This window comes from Capricornis sumatraensis, chromosome 5 (genome assembly GCF_032405125.1).
Source record: "Capricornis sumatraensis isolate serow.1 chromosome 5, serow.2, whole genome shotgun sequence".
In the NCBI taxonomy this organism is placed as follows: domain Eukaryota; kingdom Metazoa; phylum Chordata; class Mammalia; order Artiodactyla; family Bovidae; genus Capricornis; species Capricornis sumatraensis.
Genome location: NC_091073.1, coordinates 12,194,574 through 12,212,917, shown reverse-complemented (window position 1 = coordinate 12,212,917; position 18,344 = coordinate 12,194,574). Strand labels below are relative to the sequence as shown.

Sequence of the window (18,344 nt, the reverse complement as noted above, 5' to 3'; positions counted from 1 at the left end):
TGGTGGGAACAATAAGGGTGGAAAAGGTACCAGAGCGAATCGGTCTGCTTGTCCCCCTCCTGCTCCACACGTCCTATATGACCTGGAGAAACGATCTCACCCCTCTGGGCAAGCAGTTTTGCTGTTTGCAAGTGGAGAGGATCATGCTGCTGGTAGGGTGGTGTGAGAAGTGTGTGAATGTTTATAGCTGAGCTCCCGGTACGTGGATACTTGGCCAGTGGCCGTTCATCAGTGTTGTTAAACAAGAAAAGTGGGTGTGGGAAAGATCACTTTCTGAGGAGAGGGGTTCAGACACAGCACCTGAATCGGGGAAGCAGTAAAGACGAGTCTTGCAGAGTGACACTTGTCCATTGAGGGTTGAGGTGTGTCTCAAGTTGCCTAAATGTCCACTGAAAAGCATCAAACATCTGTGAACTTCATCTACATTTTTGGGGAATTTACATTCCAGCTGACTTTAATTTTTAGATGATATGATTGTCTGCAAACGCATCATCTGGCCCCTAACTCCAGATCAGGGACTGAGCGTATTTTCTTAGCCTTGAAGGAACTTGTGTTGTGAGGGGATTTGGCTTTGGTCTTTGGGACACATGTCTGGTGAACAATAGAATAGACACATACCTTTTAATGAAACTGGAGAAGGAAATGGCAACCCAGTCCAGTATTCTTGCCTGGAGAATTCCATGGACAGGAGAGCCCGGCGGGCTACTGACCATGGGGTGGTAAAGGTCAGACGTGACTGAGCACACACACACTACGTGGTGAAAGTGGCCGCCATGCCCCCTGCTCCTTGTCACTCTAGGGTCTACATATCATGGTTTCCTTTTGATGTAGTTTTTAAAAGATGAATTGAGAATCCCGGTCTTTCTATCTTTCTCTGCTATTTAAAAATATAAACTCAGGTAGAGTTAAAATTGGGCTTCCCAGGTGGTGGTAGTGGTAAAGAACCCACTTGCTAATGTAGGAGACATAAGAGGTGCAGGTTCAATCCCCGGGTTGGAAAGATCCCTAGGAGGAAGACCTAGCAACTCACTCCAGTATTCCTGCCTGAAGAATCCCATGGACAGTGGCACCTGGCAGTCTACAGTCCGTAGGGTCGCAAAGACTCAGACATGACTGGAGCGACCTAGCACACAGGCACGCAGAGTTAAAATCATGTTCAGCCTTTGCTCTTGGAAAATTTGCTTTTGAGATAAGAATCAATCAATGTGTTTATTCAGTAAATCAGAATAGGTAGAACTGGGCTTGATATAGGCCTGTGGGGGAATGTATTGAGTTGGCTAAAAAGTTTGTTCAGAGTTTTCCATCATGTCCCCAAAAAACTTCTTGGCCAAGCCAATAGAAAGTAAAAGTTCTGAGGGTGTCCCTTCATGTAACTGACATGAACTTTATGAAAATGCCTTCTAAGCTCTCTGGCCTCAGGCCCCCTGAGGTCAGTTTGGGCCCTTTCCTCCCCCAGAAAAGGCTGGCAAATGTGACCAGATGTGAGAGTTCATAGAGGATACATATAAGCTGATTATTTGTTTCTGCAAAAAGTGGCCACATGCCCTCTTTCTTCCTGGGGAGGCCCTGCCTCAGGCCGACCCCTCCCTCGCCCCCTGCCCAGTGCCCAGAATGCTCTGTCTGTGACTTTGGCTGCTGTGAGCTCTTCCCAGGAGTAGGTAAGTGTGGTGCCCCCCATACCTCGTGGTTACATCACTTGACAAGGGCATCGACCGGCCCCTTGGCTGCTACCCTGCCCATCACGGTGCTTACTGATGTTCTTACGCAGCAGCAGTAGTGCTTCATAGGACAGAGCTTCTCCTAGCGTCTGGCAGAGGTGGTAGTGAGGTTGAGGATGGAGAGTCAAGGATCAGAGGACAGAGAAGGATGTCCCGTTCAGCTGTCTCTTTGTGACTTTCTCCTCTACATCCACTCAGTGATCTGTCTCGGGGCTCACAGATGGGGCGACTGGACCCGGGGACACCCTGGCTTGCCCATTAGTGCAACGCCTGGTGATGGTGGGTTTGCAGAAGCCATGTCCTAACCCCAGGGTATTGCCGGGGCTCTGATTTGGGGGGTGATCTCAACTGACTTAAAACCCTGTGATGCTCTTGATACTACCAACCCCCTGCCCCAGCTCCTCCACTGGAGGGAGGGGATGAACCCCCAGTGTGCTGAGCAGATCTGATGCCCCTTTTCCTGGGTCACAGGTCGGACGATCATCTTCACCACCCACCACCTGGATGAGGCTGAGGCACTGAGTGACCACGTGGCCGTGCTGCAGCGGGGGCGGCTCCGCTGTTCTGGGCCCCCTGCCAGCCTGACTCAGGCCCACGCCCAGGGGCTCCACCTGACGCTCAGCAGGCAGGTGAGACCCTGGAAGCGGACATAGGGAGATGTGGCCCTCCTCGGTTGGGGAAATGGAGGAGACGAATCGAAACTGTTCCTCAGTTGCATCATTTCCACGTTGCAGTCAAGTCATTCAGCAGATCTTTATCCCAAATCCAGGCAGGGCCTTGCTGGCGTGGATCTTGGGGGAGGTGACAAAATAGGGTGCGTGCTTTCTGCACGGGGTCCTTGGGGGTCTCAGTCTTTGGGGAGGAAACAGTGCCTGAGAGAGTGACAAACAGAACGCGGTCGCTGGTGGGTGGGGAGTTGGGAGGGTGCGGGATGAGGCTGGGAAGGGAGGTGGCAGTTAAGTGGAGACCTTTGTGCACAGAGGCCCTGATGCTAAAATAAAGTTCACAGCAATGAGTGGGGCCTCCCAGATGTTCTCTGTCTGCCAGGAGGAGGCAGGTGGGATTCAGGGCCCCTGATGGGAAACAGGGTTGGCCTGAGTGGCTGGCTGGGCACCACCATAACCCCACGTGTTCCCAGGTAACTTTCTGACCCTGATGCTTGGTTCAGAGGCTAAAGCTCTACCACAGAAAGGGTGAAGTCAGAGTTCTCAATGAGAGACATCCTCATTGCCCTGTGTCAGCTGGGGGTGGGCCAGAGTTGCTCTGGGGCTGGGATTCAGGGCTGAGGTCTCTAAGTTGCCCCCTACTGCCCGAGTCTTGATGGTCTGACCCTTGGTGGCCCCAAGTCCAGGTTCTTACTTGCTTCCTCTCTATTCAGGGGGAGTGTCTTGCTATCCTGGTGGGGGAGGCCCTTCCTCCATGGGTATGGGTATTGTCTCCCTTTTAGGAGGGCTCAGCCCCATATCCTGTGGCCCAGTTGCTGGGCTGGAGTGGCTTTCAGGATTCTCTGTAAGCAGCGAGGGCATCCGTAAGCATAGCCCTCCTGGGGCCCTGTCTCATGTAACTGGGGACCGATTAGTGTTACATCCTGCCTGGCCAGCTTTCTCACTAGATTTAAATTTAAAAAGGAAAAGGTGTAATGCATCCCGGAAATGCTGTTTCTTGATTTTGCTGCTTGGAGTCGAAATTGCAAAATAATTTGCTTAGGGGTAGAGGGTGTTCTTGCCTGGAGAATCCCAAGGACAGCAGAGCCTGGTGGGAGCACAGAGTTGGACACGACTGATGAGACTTAGCAGCAGCAGCAGAGGTGAAGCCAGTTAATGTAAATTTAGTATGTTGGGCTTGCTTTCCTTACTGTTCCCTTGCTTTCTTGGGGGTAGCCTTTTGTTCCAGAGGCCGATGACCTGAAGGACACAGCTTGTGCCACGTCTCTGATCCAGACCTACCTCCCGCAAGCATCTCTTCGAGGCAGCAGCCAGGGCGAGCTGAGCTACGTGATCCCTGAGGGTGCAGACAGAGCCTGCTTCAGAGGGCTCTTCCAGGCCCTCGACCAGAACCTTCACCAGCTGCACCTGACAGGCTACGGGCTGTCAGACACCACTTTAGAAGAGGTACCTGCTGATGAGAAATACTCGAGTAGGCTTTTCTGGTTTGTGCTTTGCCGCTGTGCATGGGAGAGACAGCAGGGAAGGACGCGCTGGGGACCCTGTGCATTTTCATTAATTTCCCAGCTCTGATTGGCGGCAGGCATGGCATTTATATGAATTTAATGCACTCGATAGGTGACTGTGGTTCTTTAAGGGGGATAGCATTTTTATATTTGAGAACTTTGATTTCTTTAACCCAGAAGCATTAGCTCTCCAGACAGTTTCAGCAGCTGGTCCTGTTTCCTCACCTGGAGGCGTCCTTCCCTTTTCTCTCTGGACCTGGTTCTGCTCAGAAGTCCCAGCCCCGCCCTGGGAAAAGATGGGCAGAAGCTCACACATGGGAACAATGCTCCGCCCACTCTGCTCCCCTCCCATTTCCCCTCCCCCAAGGGAAATCGTGCAGGTGCCTGCCCCTCGGAGTATGGCTGTGGTTTCTTCATGGATGCTCCAAGGACCCAGAGGCTTTTTTTTCCTCCAGGAGGAAGTTGCTATTTTGTGCACATAATCCAATGGCAAGCTGTATGTGGGGGCCTTGATGTTGATTGTGAGCCTGATCTGAGTTTTACAAAGCACTGCAGATTTCAAATAAAAGTCAAGTGCTGAAGATTAAAAACGTCTGGAAAGAACCGTGGGCCACCTTCTCCATGTTACCTGAGAATAGTAATAGAGTAACACTTGGGACTTTCAGTGGCCACAAGAGTTAAAACACTGAGGCTCCTAGAACGTCAAAGGCTGAACTTCTGGTTGGGTTGTGGAAGGGGTTTGGGGGCTGAAGGCACATCCCTGGGTGGGTTAGTGATGCAGTGGGCAAGGCAGCAGCCATTTGTGGGTAAATCAGTGTGACTCCAGGGGACCGCGGCCACTGCAACTTTTCTGTTGAATAAGTGGTCATAAAAGACTGAAAAGCAGTGCAAGATCTGCAGTGCTACAAACAGCTTTTATGCATAGAATGTATTTGATTTACCCTTCCTAACTCTGTAACTTATTATTCCTGTTTCAAGGTTGAGGCTCCCATAGGCTAATTTTACCCTGAATTGCAGGGCTTATAAATGATAGTGCTGCTCTTGGACCTAGGTTTTCTGAGAGTGGGTCATGTTGAATGGGTCACCTTGGGGATGATGCTCTGGCTTCCATGGACCGTCAGCTGTCCTCTTGTTCTTGTGAAAAGAACAGTTGAGGCCTATAGGAGGACAACAGGGGACAGCCTGATTCACAACCAGGAAGGATGGATACGAGCTGCTTCCTCAGCCAGAGGCTGGAGTCCTGAACCCTCTTCGTCAGGGCCGGCTTTCCCTCTGTTGTCCTTCCAGCTGAGACACAGATGCTTTCCCCATTGAAAGGCAGCTCTGATCCTGCGGTCCTGGCAGCTCTGCCTGCCTCCTCTGCCTGCCCCACTATGGTCCTCTCCACGACCCCCTCTGACTTGCCATCTTGCCCCTGGGATGCTGAGGGTCTTCTGTGCCCAGCTGCACTCCGCTGCACTGGTGCACGCTTGGCTCAGTGGTTGCTGATCAATGTCTCCTTGAGAGCTTGCTTGGAGGTTCTAGTAGGGGAGCACAGTTGCTTGTACACCCTTGACTGAAGCCCGATCCTCCTCTATCAGGGATGGTCGTCCTTTTCAACCGAGCTCGCAGCTTTGGGAGGGACACCCACGGAGCGGTGAGGGAAGAAGGGCATAGCCCCCTAGGCGGCCAGGTCAGCCAAGTCACCCTGGCGGTCAGCGGGGTGATGGATGTCGCAGCCAGATTGCCCTCACATCCTGATGAGTGTTTGCTGAGTGGTGGTGTGTCCGGCTTGTGGGGACAGCCTGTCACCATGGAAGCGGTGGGTCTCAGCCCGTACCTCCCTCTCTCCAGTACCTGCGGCCTTGAATGAGTCATTCAACTCCTGAGCCTCAGTTTTGTGCTCTTTAAAATGGAATAATTATTCCAGGAATTACCTGTAATGGTTAAATGCCTGGAATGAACCAGGCAAAGTAGCAAAGGTCCTTCCTGCCTTGGAATGTGAGACTGTTGCTGGGGCTTTGGGGTAACAGTGGAATTAAATTGCGTGTATGCTCTAGGAAAAGGCACCTCTTGCCCAGGGCTTTTGGCGTCACCCGTCCTGCCTGTGTGGATGTAGCAGATAGGGTATTTCCCAGATCCCCTCCCATGATGCCTGAGTCAGCAGTGGTCGGGGTTCTCCTTTGACCTGGGTGGATGGCCCGGGCATCTGCTTGGAGCCCCGGCTGGTCTGGACTGTGGTTATGCCACACACCACTGGCCACTGTCCTCTGAAGTCTGGGTGACCAGTCTGAGTCATTCAGGAATCTAGTTACTAGGAAGCTCGTGATCTGTATAGTTAGGAGCCTCTGTGTGGTGTGAATCACAGCTTCTCTGCAGATGGAGAGGAGGTGCCTTTGGGCGTTGATTCGCCAGCCTCGGTCACTTGAAAAAGAAGACGAGTTTCTTTCGACTTATAAGAAGAGGGGATTGCCCATCACGTGCAGACGTGTTATGCGGTGTCTCTCTGGAGTCATCTTTGTCACTGGGTATTTCCTAGTGCATGTTGCCTGGTGTGGACAGATGGACACGTGTCCTGTGCTCTCTGGACTCAGCTAGGGCCACTGGGCCTGATGGGGCATGGCTCAGCCTTTTGGACCAAACAAACTCACCAGTAACAATGAGTGTTCACCCTTCTCATGTGTGTGCTCACTTATTTATGGCTAAAGCCATAGCTGGAGCAAGTGTTCCTTTGTGTAAGTGGGATCTTACTCTGCTGCCAGGGAAGCAGGGAACCTCAGGAATCCTGTGATGCTTGTTGTGAGGTGGAGGGAGGTGTTGGGGAGGGATTGGCCTATTTTATGGCTTTAAGCATCGCAGGGAATGTGGTGAGGAGGGTCTTTAAGTTCTGGGCAGATGCTTAGCTTTTAAATGTTTCGTTAATCAGCGCGCTTCATGGAACTGGTCAGTACTGTCACAAGACAGCATGAACATCCAAGGAGAGACTTATTGAGAACTATGCTTTATGTAAATCAGGTCCTTCAGTATTCTTAGTAACTCCCTCCCTTCCCCCTCTCTCCTTCCTTCCCTCCCTTCCTCCTTCCCTTCCTTCCCTCTTTCCTCTCTCTCTTTTTCCCTAATCATTTCCTTCTTTTCTTTCAAATGATGGTTGTGGCTGCATGTTCCAGCCCTGCCCTGATATTACAGCAAGGAAGCTTCTGGAGGAGAGATGGCAGCCCTGCCGCTTACCTGTTTGTTTGTATCACTGATATCATCTGCCAGGTCTTTTAAAGCCAGTTGTCTCCTTCATAAGCATTATTCTTATTGCATGCTGAGTTGCTTCAGTTGTGTCTGACTCTTTGCAACCCCAGGGACTGTAGCCCACCAGGCTCCTCTGTGCATGGGATTTTCCAGGCAAGAACACTGGAATGGGTTGCCATGTCCTCCTTCAGGGCATCTTCCCGACCCAGGGTCCGAACCCGGGTCTCTTAATGTCTACCTGCATTGACAGGCAGTTCTTTACCACTAGTACTACCTAGGAGGCCCCTTATTTTGGTAAAAGCTAGACAAATTGATGGAAAATTGACTTGAAGTGCAACAGCAAGCTGTGGCCTGCTGGAGCAGAGGAAACAGTGAAGTGACCTCGGTCACCCTGTGGACCGTGGCTACATGGCTGACCCAGGACATGTGTGGCGATGCCTTAAGTGCTCGGATTCTTATCCGCTGACAGGGTTCATCTTGGGGTAGACACGGAGGTGTCTGTGTGCTCCTCTCATGCCTGGGTGATGATGACCTGCCTCAGGGAGCCCTGGTCTGGATGCCTCGTGGGATGGCCCTCGAGGTTTTGGCAGAATTCAGGGAGGCTCAGCCCAGGCGTAGAGCCCATGGGTTGTGGTCCTGCCTTCAGGCTGTTGGCACATCTGCCTCCTGCGCTCCGTGCCTCCACTGAAAATTGGGTGCCCTGAGGAGCAGGGAGCTGGGCTGACGGAGGGGACCCCAGTGTAGGCCTGGTGCAGTTCAGTGTGACTGGGGCTTGCGTGGAAGGTCTGTGGGTCCCTCAGGCTGGCCATGCAGCCGGTGGCAACACACTGCAGCCTGGGGCCCCTCTCCCTGGATGGGGCATCCCTGGGGCCTTCACCCCATCATGTGGGAGTGTCCCTTCTCCTGCTGGGCTCTTTCACCCACCAGCCTCCTCGCTCAGCCTCCCCTGGGCCCCCTCTCATGGCTTCTCCCTGGTTTCTGACCACACCCAGCTCACCCCCATCTCTTTCCTCTTCCTCTGTGGGGACCTTCAGCTTGTTAGGAACCTGCCCAGAATTCAATTTATTTCTACTTTCCTTTATATCAGTTCAGTTCAGTTGCTCAGTCGTGTCCGACTCTTCGCGACCCCATGAATCGCAGCCCGCCAGGCCTCCCTGTCCATCACCAACTCCCGGAGTTCACTCAGACTCGCGTCCATCGAGTCAGTGATGCCATCCAGCCATCTCATCCGCGGTCGTCCCCTTCTTCTCCTGCCCCCAATTCCTCCCAGCATCAAAGTCTTTTCCAGTGAGTCAACTCTTCGCATGAGGTGGCCAAAGTACTGGAGTTTCAGCTTTAGCATCATTCCCTCCAAAGAACACCCAGGGTTGATCTCCTTCAGAATGAACTGGTTGGATCTCCTTGCAGTCCAAGGGGCTCTCAAGAGTCTTCTCCAACACCACAGTTCGAAAGCATCAATTCTTCAGCACTCAGCCTTCTTCACAGTCCAACTCTCATATCCATACATGAATTTGCATTTATTTATTTATTTTGGGCCAAAGGGCATGTGGGACCTTGATTCCCCAGCGAGGAGTGAACCTGTGCTCTCTTCAGTGGAAGTTCAGATTACTAACCACTGGATGCTAAGGGAATTCCCTTCCCAGAATTCTAAATTAGGTTTGAAATCTCATTACATATATATATGTGTGTGTATATATAAAAGAATCAGGAGTTACCCAATTAATGCTATTTATCTCAAGCAGTATCCATTTCCCCATAACCATTATCTTTATGGCTACATAATTTCTAACATAAAGCAGATCCCTCGTGTAGTTTCTCACCTCTGCCATGTAGGGCACTTAAATTGCGTGCAGTGTTTCCATACTGTCAGGAAGATGGTGCAGAGCTCGGTGAACAGGGTGTGGGGGGCATTTTGCTGTCCTCGCCTCAGAGTCAGAAGTGTGATTTCTGGGACAAAGATATGAACCTTCAGACCTGTAATCATGCACCTGTTTGTAAGCCCAGCATTTTTTCCCCTGGTAACCCCTTGCCCTAGTCCCTGAGTTGTCCTCTGTCCCACTGGGGAGGAGGGAGTGTGAGGTCCGGGGAGTGAGCGGGTCTTGCATTGTAGCTGCTGTCAGGGGAAGCCCGTCCTGCATCCGAGGCTGGAACTCCATGTTTCTTATTCCTAAAAGAGGCAAATCTTCCCTAACTTTCACTTGCAGTTTTCGTCTGGATCGAGTAATATAATAATACTGAGTACAGGTTACAAATAGCAAGGAAACGCACAAAGGTGAAGACTTACCAGTATTACTTTTCCTGCTGCTTGTTTCCAGGGTACCCGTGCAGTGATTTACTCTGAAATTAAAGGTTTCTTTATATTTTTAATGTCATGATCAGTGTTCCATCATAGCATGACTTCTAACAATGGTTTTTATGCTGTATTCCTTAAATATTCCTTTCTGTTTAGTATCTGCCTTTCTTCTCCAAAATATTTTTACTTTACCCATCCATGTTCTTTTTTGAACACTTCTTTGATTTTGTTGAGCTTTAGTTGATGTAAAATGTTGTGTTAGTTAAGTTTCTGGTGTACAGCAGACGTCATTCAGTTATATATATACATATATATATATCAGATTATTTTCTATTATAGTTTATCACAAGATATTGAATATGGTTCCTTTCGGGCATTTTAAAATCTTCATTCTTTTTACTCTTTAAAAAAATATTATTTAAATTGCACGCAGTAAAATGCACCCTTAAGCACTGTGGCAATTGCAGAGGATCACGGGACCTCCACCGCACTGGACACACAGAGGGCTCCGTGCTCACTGCTTCTCGAAGGAGTCGTTCGGCCACACACCTCGTCTCCCTGTAAACTGCCTTTTCTCTTCCAGGGTCGCCCTCCCCCCCCCTCACATCCTGTTCAGTTCAGTTCAGTCGCTCAGTCATGTCCAACTCTTTGTGACCCCATGAATTGCAGAACGCCAGGCCTCCCTGTCCATCACCAACTCCCGGAGTTCACTCAGACTCACGTCCATTGGGTCGGTGATGCCATCCAGCCATCTCATCCTTGGTCGTCCCCTTCTCTTCCTGTCCCTAGTCCCTCCCAGCATCAGAGTCTTTTCCAATGAGTCAACTCTTCACATGAGGTGGCTAAAGTACTGGAGTTTCAGCTTTAGCATCATTCCTTCCAAAGAACACCCAGGGTTGATCTCCTTTAGAATGGACTGGTTGGATCTCTTTGCAGTCCAAGGGACTCTCAAGAGTCTTCTCCAACACCACAGTTCAAAAGCATCAATTCTTTGGCACTCAGCTTTCTTCACAGTCCAACTCTCACATCCATACATGACCACTGGAAAAACCATAGCATTGACTAGGTGGACCTTTGTTGGGGAAGTAATGTCTCTGCTTTTGAATATGCTATCTAGGTTGGTTATAACTTTTCTTCCAAGGAGTAAGCGTCTTTTAATTTCATGGCTGCAGTCACCATCTGCAGTGATTTTGGAGCCCCAAAAAATAAAGTCTGACACTGTTTCCACTGTTTCCCCATCTATTTCCCCTGAAGTGACGGGACCAGATGCGATGATCTTTGTTTTCTGAATGTTGAGCTTTAAGCCAACTTTTTCACTTTCCTCTTTCACTTTCATCAAGAGGCTTTTTAGTTCCTCTTCACTTTCTGCCATAAAGGTGGTGTCATCTGCATATCTGAGGTTATTGATATTTCTCCCAGCAATCTTGACTCCAGCTTGTGCTTCTTCCAGCCCCGCGTTTCTCATGATGTACTCTGCATATAAGTTAAATAAGCAGGGTGACAGTATACAGCCTTGACATACTCCTTTTCCTATTTGGAACCAGTCTGTTGTTCCATGTCCAGTTCTAACTGTTGCTTCCTGACCTACATATAGGTTTCTCAGGAACTTCCAGATGTTCAAACTGGTTTTAGAAAAGGCAGAGGAACCAGAGATCAAGTTGCCAACATCTGCTGGATCATTGAAAAAGCAAGAGACTTCCAGAAAAACATCTATTTCTGCTTTATTGACTATGCCAAAGCCTTTGACTGTGTGGATCACATCCTGTTAATCATCCCCAAACAAGCCCAATGAGGAGTCACAGAACCAGCTACTCAATTACTTTGAAAGTCTCATCTGCTCCTCCAGTTGCAATAATTTCCACCTGCTACGTTTAGTACACGCTTTGTGTGTAATAGGTACTAAATAAATATTGATTGATACAGTCTCATCTCTCTTCTCTCTCTCACACAAACAGATACTAAAAAAGAACATATCTGTTGTTAGGGGGCAGCCAACATTTTATATATCTCAGATAGGAGATTTAATGAAACATTTTATAGTATATATGGATCTATTTGAGAAAGCTTTCTTAAATTGAAAAAAGATTAAGCACCTTAAAAAAAATTCTTTTGTTTGGTATTGTCTGTAAAATACCCATCTCCACCAATTTTGTGTCTTTACACTTGGCGAGTATTGACTTTGCTGTCTTGAGTCTGTGATCGATTACGGTTAGCGGGGCTGTAACCGCACCCCAGGACGTTTTCTTTTGTTTGTCTGCATTCTGCCTGCTGACTTCCTAGTGGGCGAGGAGGGGCTGCCAGCAGCACGCCTGGCTCTGCAGCTGGAGCCCAGGCTTCACTCGAGCTGCGATCATGTCCTTGTAAGTCATAGTCGCTAAACAGGCCCCAGGCCATTGAGACTGGGGTGTGGAATTTGTGGTCATCACGGTCTTTATTTTGGCAAGTACATACCCACCCCTCTATTGATGCTTTCAGATTGTGGTGCTGGAGAAGACTCTTGAGAGGCCCTTGGACTGTAAGGAGATCAAACCAGTCAATTCTAAAGGAAATCAACCCTGAATACTCATTGGAAGGACTGATGCTGAAGCTAAAGCTCCAATACCTTGACCACCTGATGCGAAGAGCCAGCTCATAAGAAGAGACCCTGATGCTGGGAAGGATTGAAGGCAGGAGGAGAAGGGAACAACAGAGGATGAGATGATAGGATGACATCACAAACTCAATGGGCATGAGTTTGAGCAAGCTCCTGGAGTTGGTTGGTGATGGACAGGGAAGCCTGGTATGCTGCAGCTCATGGGGTCACAAAGAGTCAGACACCACTGAGCGACTGAACAACAACTCCAGTGCAAGGAATAGTGTTTACTGTGTGTAGGGCTGTGGGCCAGGAGAGTGGGAGCCCCCAAGCTGCAGATGAAGTCTGTTTACAGCTGTCTCTAAGGCTAAGACAGAATCTGCTGACGCAATGCACATAGAGTGGATGTGAGTAGCATGGTGTTGAACAGACTAATTTTTGGAGCCGTTTTAAGTTCATACCAGTGGGGCAGAAGGTACCAAGGTTTCCCATACATCCTCTACACCGCCGCACCCCCCTCCCTCCCAAGAGCGTGCCCTCCATGATTAGTGTCCTAGGGCAGTTTTAATATACCTGAAGCTTTTAGTATTTTAGGAAGTTAGACTGCCCATGTGAGACGGGCAGTTTCTTCCCACCGAGCCTGCCGAGTTCCTCTAGGAGGGTTTCCTTTGTCTCTCTGTCAAGAGGATCCTGAGTGTCATTTCCTCTGGTGCCTGAGCTTGGATGCCTTCATCTTACACAGCATTAAGAGGATGAAAACAGTCAAGTCCAGAGTGGGAATAAGGACGTGACCTTCATGTTCTAGTTGTTTGCTTTTATTCTTTGAGAACAACTTCCAAGAACAAAGAGCCCCCAGGCAGGCTTCGCCCATCATGTTTCAGTCATCCCACCCACCCTTGCCCTTAAGAGCAAAAGGATCTGATCCATCAACATGCGTCTCGCTCAGCTCACTGCCCATCTCTGGAGCAGCCATCAGGCAGGAAGAATCCCTGTTTCCTTGACTTAGTGATCTGGATGTTCCTGCAGATGATCGAGCCTGCACTTTGCGGTGCTGTGGGTTCCTCCTGTTCACATTCTGGCTGGAGAGTCACAGGAGGGCCGCCTTGTCTCTTTGCTCCCCACTGCCTGGTGCTGGAGGTCCATCCATCACACTGTGACCAGAACTTTGATCGTCCAGGTCAAGCGGTGTCTGCCAGGCATGTCCCCTGGAAGCTGATTCCTTTTCCCATCATTATTGCTTATTTTTTGAGGATGTGCTTTGAGATTCTTCAAATTCCCATTCTTTCTTAACTCCTCTTTCCCCACTGGTTTTAGCCCTTTTCCATGTTCTTTGTGGGTGAGACATCTGCCAAGGGGACAATTTCCTTGTAGAAATTTAACAAATTTCCTTGTAGACCCCAGTGTGGAGTCTACATTTTTAAATTGACATTAACATAAGGAAGCACTGTATCTTCACCCTGTCTGTTGATGTCCATAGTGACACATGGCTTCCTATTTTGTTCAGTGAGCTACAATTCATTGTGATAATTATTTACTTGGAATTCACCTCAGATTTAGCCAGTGGACCTCACTGGGCCGACCTGTGTCTTGTAACACGTCCCCCCATCTTTGAGCTCCAGATCCTATTGTAATTCCCAGCAGCTTGAGTCATTGTGTCTCCCAGGAGTCTGGCTGCTGGATGCAGTCATGGTCAGGAGGGGGCTGCTCCCTCTGATTCCTTCCTGGTGGAGTCTCAGGCTCTGCACTCACTCCGTCTCTCAATATATACTGAGAACCACTCGGAACCTCCAGAGCCGGCGTATCCCTGGAACCCTGGAGCAGGTGATGCCTTTGTGGAAGCGGAGATCGCAGCGATGAGCTTTGAAGACAGAGGAAGGGGCTTTGAGCCACAGAAACAGGCCACTAGGAGCTGAAAAAAGCAGCAGAGGGCCTCCTTCCTCAGCACCTGCAGAGGGAACCCAGCCCTGCAATGTCCTGATCTTAGTCCTTGGGTCCATTTTAGATTTCTGACCTTCAGGATTATAAGATGGTAGATATGCATTGTCGTAAGCCCCATGTTTGTGACAACTTTTTATATCAGCAGTTGTGAACTCATGCAAGTTGTTTGAAATTATAGAAGTCCTTCTGTGTGCACAGTGTGACCTGGCAGCAGAGAGCCCTGCCCAGAATCCCATGCCTGGAGAGGATTGGCCAGTGACTGTCTTATTCTTTATCATTTAAACCATCTCCATGATTTTATCTTCCATTGTCTTAAAAAAAAAATCTCTCTGGGGAAGCTGAAAGATGCAGCTTATGTTACATTGGCCAAAGTTTGGGAATTCTTTCTCTGCTCACGTTCTTCCTGCAGTGATGCTGCCATTGTCTTACAGAGGTTGGTCAGTTTCGTGAATTTCTGCAGCATCCAGGCAGAAGGCGTCTTGCACTGGCTGTCTCCAGGATGCAGCCCATCAAGCTGGCACTTTCAGTGCAGGTCAAGCTTGGGGTCTAACCGTGCTTGATGAGGGCACAGGCTCAGCCCTGCGGTCTGAGGATTGATGGCCCAGTTGACATTGAGGTGATCTGGGACCATTATGGAGGTTAGATCCTGCAGCTCTTCTCAATTACAAAAACACAAATCCCCGAATGAAGACTCCCCAACACCTGACCTTCTGTTCCTTTAGAGGTGCCATAGGCTTTGTACTTAAATCCATAGTTGTGTTAAATTGTCAATTGTTTTCACAGTGTTTAGTGTCCCTGATGTTTAATTTGGTCATTTCTTTCTTCTCAGTTTTATCGACATATAACATTGTATCAGTTTTAAAGAGCGCAACATTATGATTTATGTATATATTGGGAAATGATCACCATTATAAGGAAAGGAAAGTCGCTCAGTCGTGTCCGACTCTTTGTGACTCCATGGACTGTAGCCTACCCGGCTTCTCAGTCCATGGGATTTTCCAGGCAAGAGTACTGGAGTGGGTTGCCATTTCTTTCTCCAATAAATTTAGCTATATCCATTGCCTTACATAATTGAATTTTTTTTGTTATGAGAAATTAAAAAAAAATTATTCTCTCAGCTACTTTCAAATATACAATATAGTATTGTTACCTGCAGTCACCCTGCTGTACCTTGTCGCCCCAGGCTGCTGAGGCTAGTCCATGTGATGCGAGTTCTGTGCTGTGCGATCTGTCGGGTGGTCTGCGAGCTTCTGAGGGCAGGGCCTCTGCCTTCGTTTTATTTCCTCCTCCCAGGTACACAGGCACACCTGCACACACACACACTACACACATACACACACACACTGCCTTGCTAGGAAAGGAGAAAGAGAGGGAAACTGTTAGAGGAGCAGATGAAGATGATTATCAAGACTCCCTCCTTTGTTTTCAAGGTATGTTTTGTATAATTCCCAACTACATTCTAAAACCCAATGAAAATTCCCATTAAAATGAGGTACAAAGGAAGTCTTTGCTCAGTGAATGAATCTTGAGTTGCACTATTTCTGCTGTCTCTAATTTCACTCTTAGTAAATGCACTGAGTGAATGCTGGTTTCACTGGGCCTCGGCGCTCGCTTCTCAGGCTGACCGTGCTGATCTCACTGCGTCAACTTAATAATTAAATGATGTGACACGTTGCAGGCATCCAGCTGTCATTATTCCTCCTCCCATCACTCTTGGGATCAGATATCACGAGCTTCTCATTTGGGTGGCATTGTCTTCCCAGCTTTACATGCAGACACATTCACTCTTTGCAACAATTCTGTTTTTTGCATCTTATTATTAATACCGTTTATTAGATGAGGCAGTGAAGGTGACACATGGCACAGCGTTGCTGTTCTCTTCTTATTAAGCTATTGTTCCCACTTGTAGTAAACTGTGAGGTCTGCAGCTTTTCCTTGGGGTCTTACTGGGAATCAGCAAGATGTTATCTTACCAATAAAAGCAACCTCATCAGATCAAAAGTAATGACACCTCATGGCTCATCGCTAAATCGGAGGACTCAGACTCCTCTCAGCAGAAGTCTGCCCAGACTAATTCATCATATGCACTGAGAACGCGGGTCTCTCCCCCCTTGCCAGCTGCTTCTCCCCTGGTGCCCTCTCCCCATCTTCTCCTGGGGCCACGGGCTCCTAGGAATGCCTAGAGTTGGTCAATATCTCTGTGCTCGTTCCCCGAAATAAACTCAGTCAGGATGGAAATGCTGTTTGCAGAGTCCAGAGTTCAGGGAGGTGGTGACTTGGAGTCAGAGCGGGAACCCACCTGGTGGGGAGGCTGCAGCGCGGCTGAGGTCAGGACCCCAGGGCTTTGCAGCAGCGGGCAGAGGTGAGGGGACGTGTGTGCTGCCAGGGGGAGGGCAGCACTGGGCAGTGCCTGGCTCAGTGATGGTCCCCAGGAGAGGCTGAGTGGGCCGTGGCTGAGCAATGAGTGAGGAAACCCACTGCCTGCTCCCCGGTCTGTGGCCGTTACGCACTGAGTTTCTGTCACTCTGGTCTCGGGATGTGTGAGTCCTCTGTCTGTGGCGCAAGGCTGACCAGACCTTTGCTAGGCGTGGAGCCCCTTCCTCAGAGCCCAGCGCCTCTGCCCTCTCCAGACTGCCTCTCTTCACACCCTGCGAGGGTTCTCATCAGGGACACCCTCCCTCCTCTGCACACGGCCTGTCCCCTGCCCCCTGGCAGTCACCCACAGACTCCTGTCCTCTCATCTCCCTGTCTCCAGGCACATTCTTTTGCACCTTATTTGTACTGATTTGGGGCCTAGTCCTTGGATTTTAAAAAAATTTTTATGGAAACAATGTTGTGGTAGTGTTAGGTGTACAGCAAAGTGATTCAGTTATGTGTATGCATAGTAGTGTTAGTCACTCAGCTGTGTTCTACTCTTTGTGATCCTGTGGACTGTAACCCACCAGGTTCCCTTGTCCAAGGGATTCTCTGGGCAAGAGTACTGGAGTGGGTAGTCATTCCCTTCTCCAGGGGATCTTCCCAATCCAGGGATTGAACCCGGGTCTCCTGCATTGCAGGCAGAATCTTTACTGTTTGAACGACCAGGGAAGCTCTCTGTGTGTGTGTGTGTGTACACACACACACACATATGTATATATGTATTTATATATATATGCTGTGCTGTGCTTAGTTACTTAAGTCAAGTCATGTCTGACTCTTTGCAACCCCATGGACTTCAGCCCACCAGGCTCTTCTGTCCATAGTGATTCTCCAGGCAAAAATACTGGAGTGGGTTGCCATGCCCTCCTCCAGGGGATCTTCCCAACACAGGGATCCAACCGAAGTCTCCTGCGTTGCAGGCAGATTCTTTAATGTCTGAGCCACCAGGGAAACCCATGAATATTGGAGTGGGTCATCTTCTCCAGGGGATCTTCCTGACCTGTGAATCAAACCAGGGTCTCCTACATTGCAGGCAGATTCTTTACCAGCTGAGCTACCAGGGAAGCCCATATACACACACATATATGTATGTTTATATGAATATGTATATATTCTTTTTCAGATCCTTTTCCCTTATAGGTTATTACAAGATATTCAGTATAGTTTCCTGTGCTATGCCGTAGGTCTTTGTTGGTTATCTAGTTCTTTTATAGTAGTGTGTGTATAAGTTCATTCCAGACTCCTAGTTTATCCCTCCCTCCTTCCCCATTTGGTAACCGTAGCTCTGTTTCCTATGTCTGTGAGTCTGTTTCTCTTTTGTAAATAAGGTCACCTGTCTCATATTTTAAATAGAGCGTAAGAGCAATGTTTATGATGTTTTTCTTTTTTTCTGCCTTTCTTCACTTAATATGATCATCTCTGTGTCCACCCATGTTGCTGCAAATGGCATTAGTTCATTATTCATTATGGCTGAGTAATATTCCATTGTGTATATGTACCACGTTGTCCTTATCCATTCCTCTGCTGATGGACATTTAGGTTGCTTCCACGACCTGGCTATTGTAAAGTGTTGCAGTGAACGTGTGTCTTTTCGAATTGTGTTTTTCTCCAGCTACATGCCTAGGAGTGGGATTGCTGGGTCATGTGGTAGCTCTATTTTTAGATTTGTAAGGAACCTCCATACTGTTCTTCATAGCGAATGCTCTACATTCTCGCCAACAGTGTAGGAGGGTTCCCTTTTCTCCATACCCTCTGCAGCATTTATTGTTTGTGGACTTTGATGACAGCTACAGCCCTTCGGTTTGAACAGTGAGGCAGGGCGTCGGCGTCCAGCACTAACCAATTACTAACTTCAAGCCAGTTTTTATAGGACAAGCCTGTTTAGGTATTAAGAGGTCCCAGAGCCTGTGGAGAAGACTCTGTGGTGGAGATTGGCACACGTGGGCCCACCCACTCTGAATCCGTGGTGCAGCTCACGAGTTTGTGGCCTGATTCTTCTTGAGTTTCTCAAATGCT

General features: G+C 48.8%; 1 protein-coding gene across 1 annotated transcript in view; it reads left to right on the top strand.

The window, feature by feature from the left end:
* ABCA13 (ATP binding cassette subfamily A member 13) overlaps positions 1 to 18,344 on the top strand; it is a 388,784-nt gene that overhangs the window by 177,545 nt on the left and 192,895 nt on the right. Inside the window, exons 40-41 of the mRNA XM_068973151.1 lie at positions 2,190 to 2,347; positions 3,599 to 3,829. Coding sequence (XP_068829252.1) covers positions 2,190 to 2,347; positions 3,599 to 3,829 — 389 coding nt within the window. The remainder of the gene's footprint in view (positions 1 to 2,189; positions 2,348 to 3,598; positions 3,830 to 18,344) is intronic.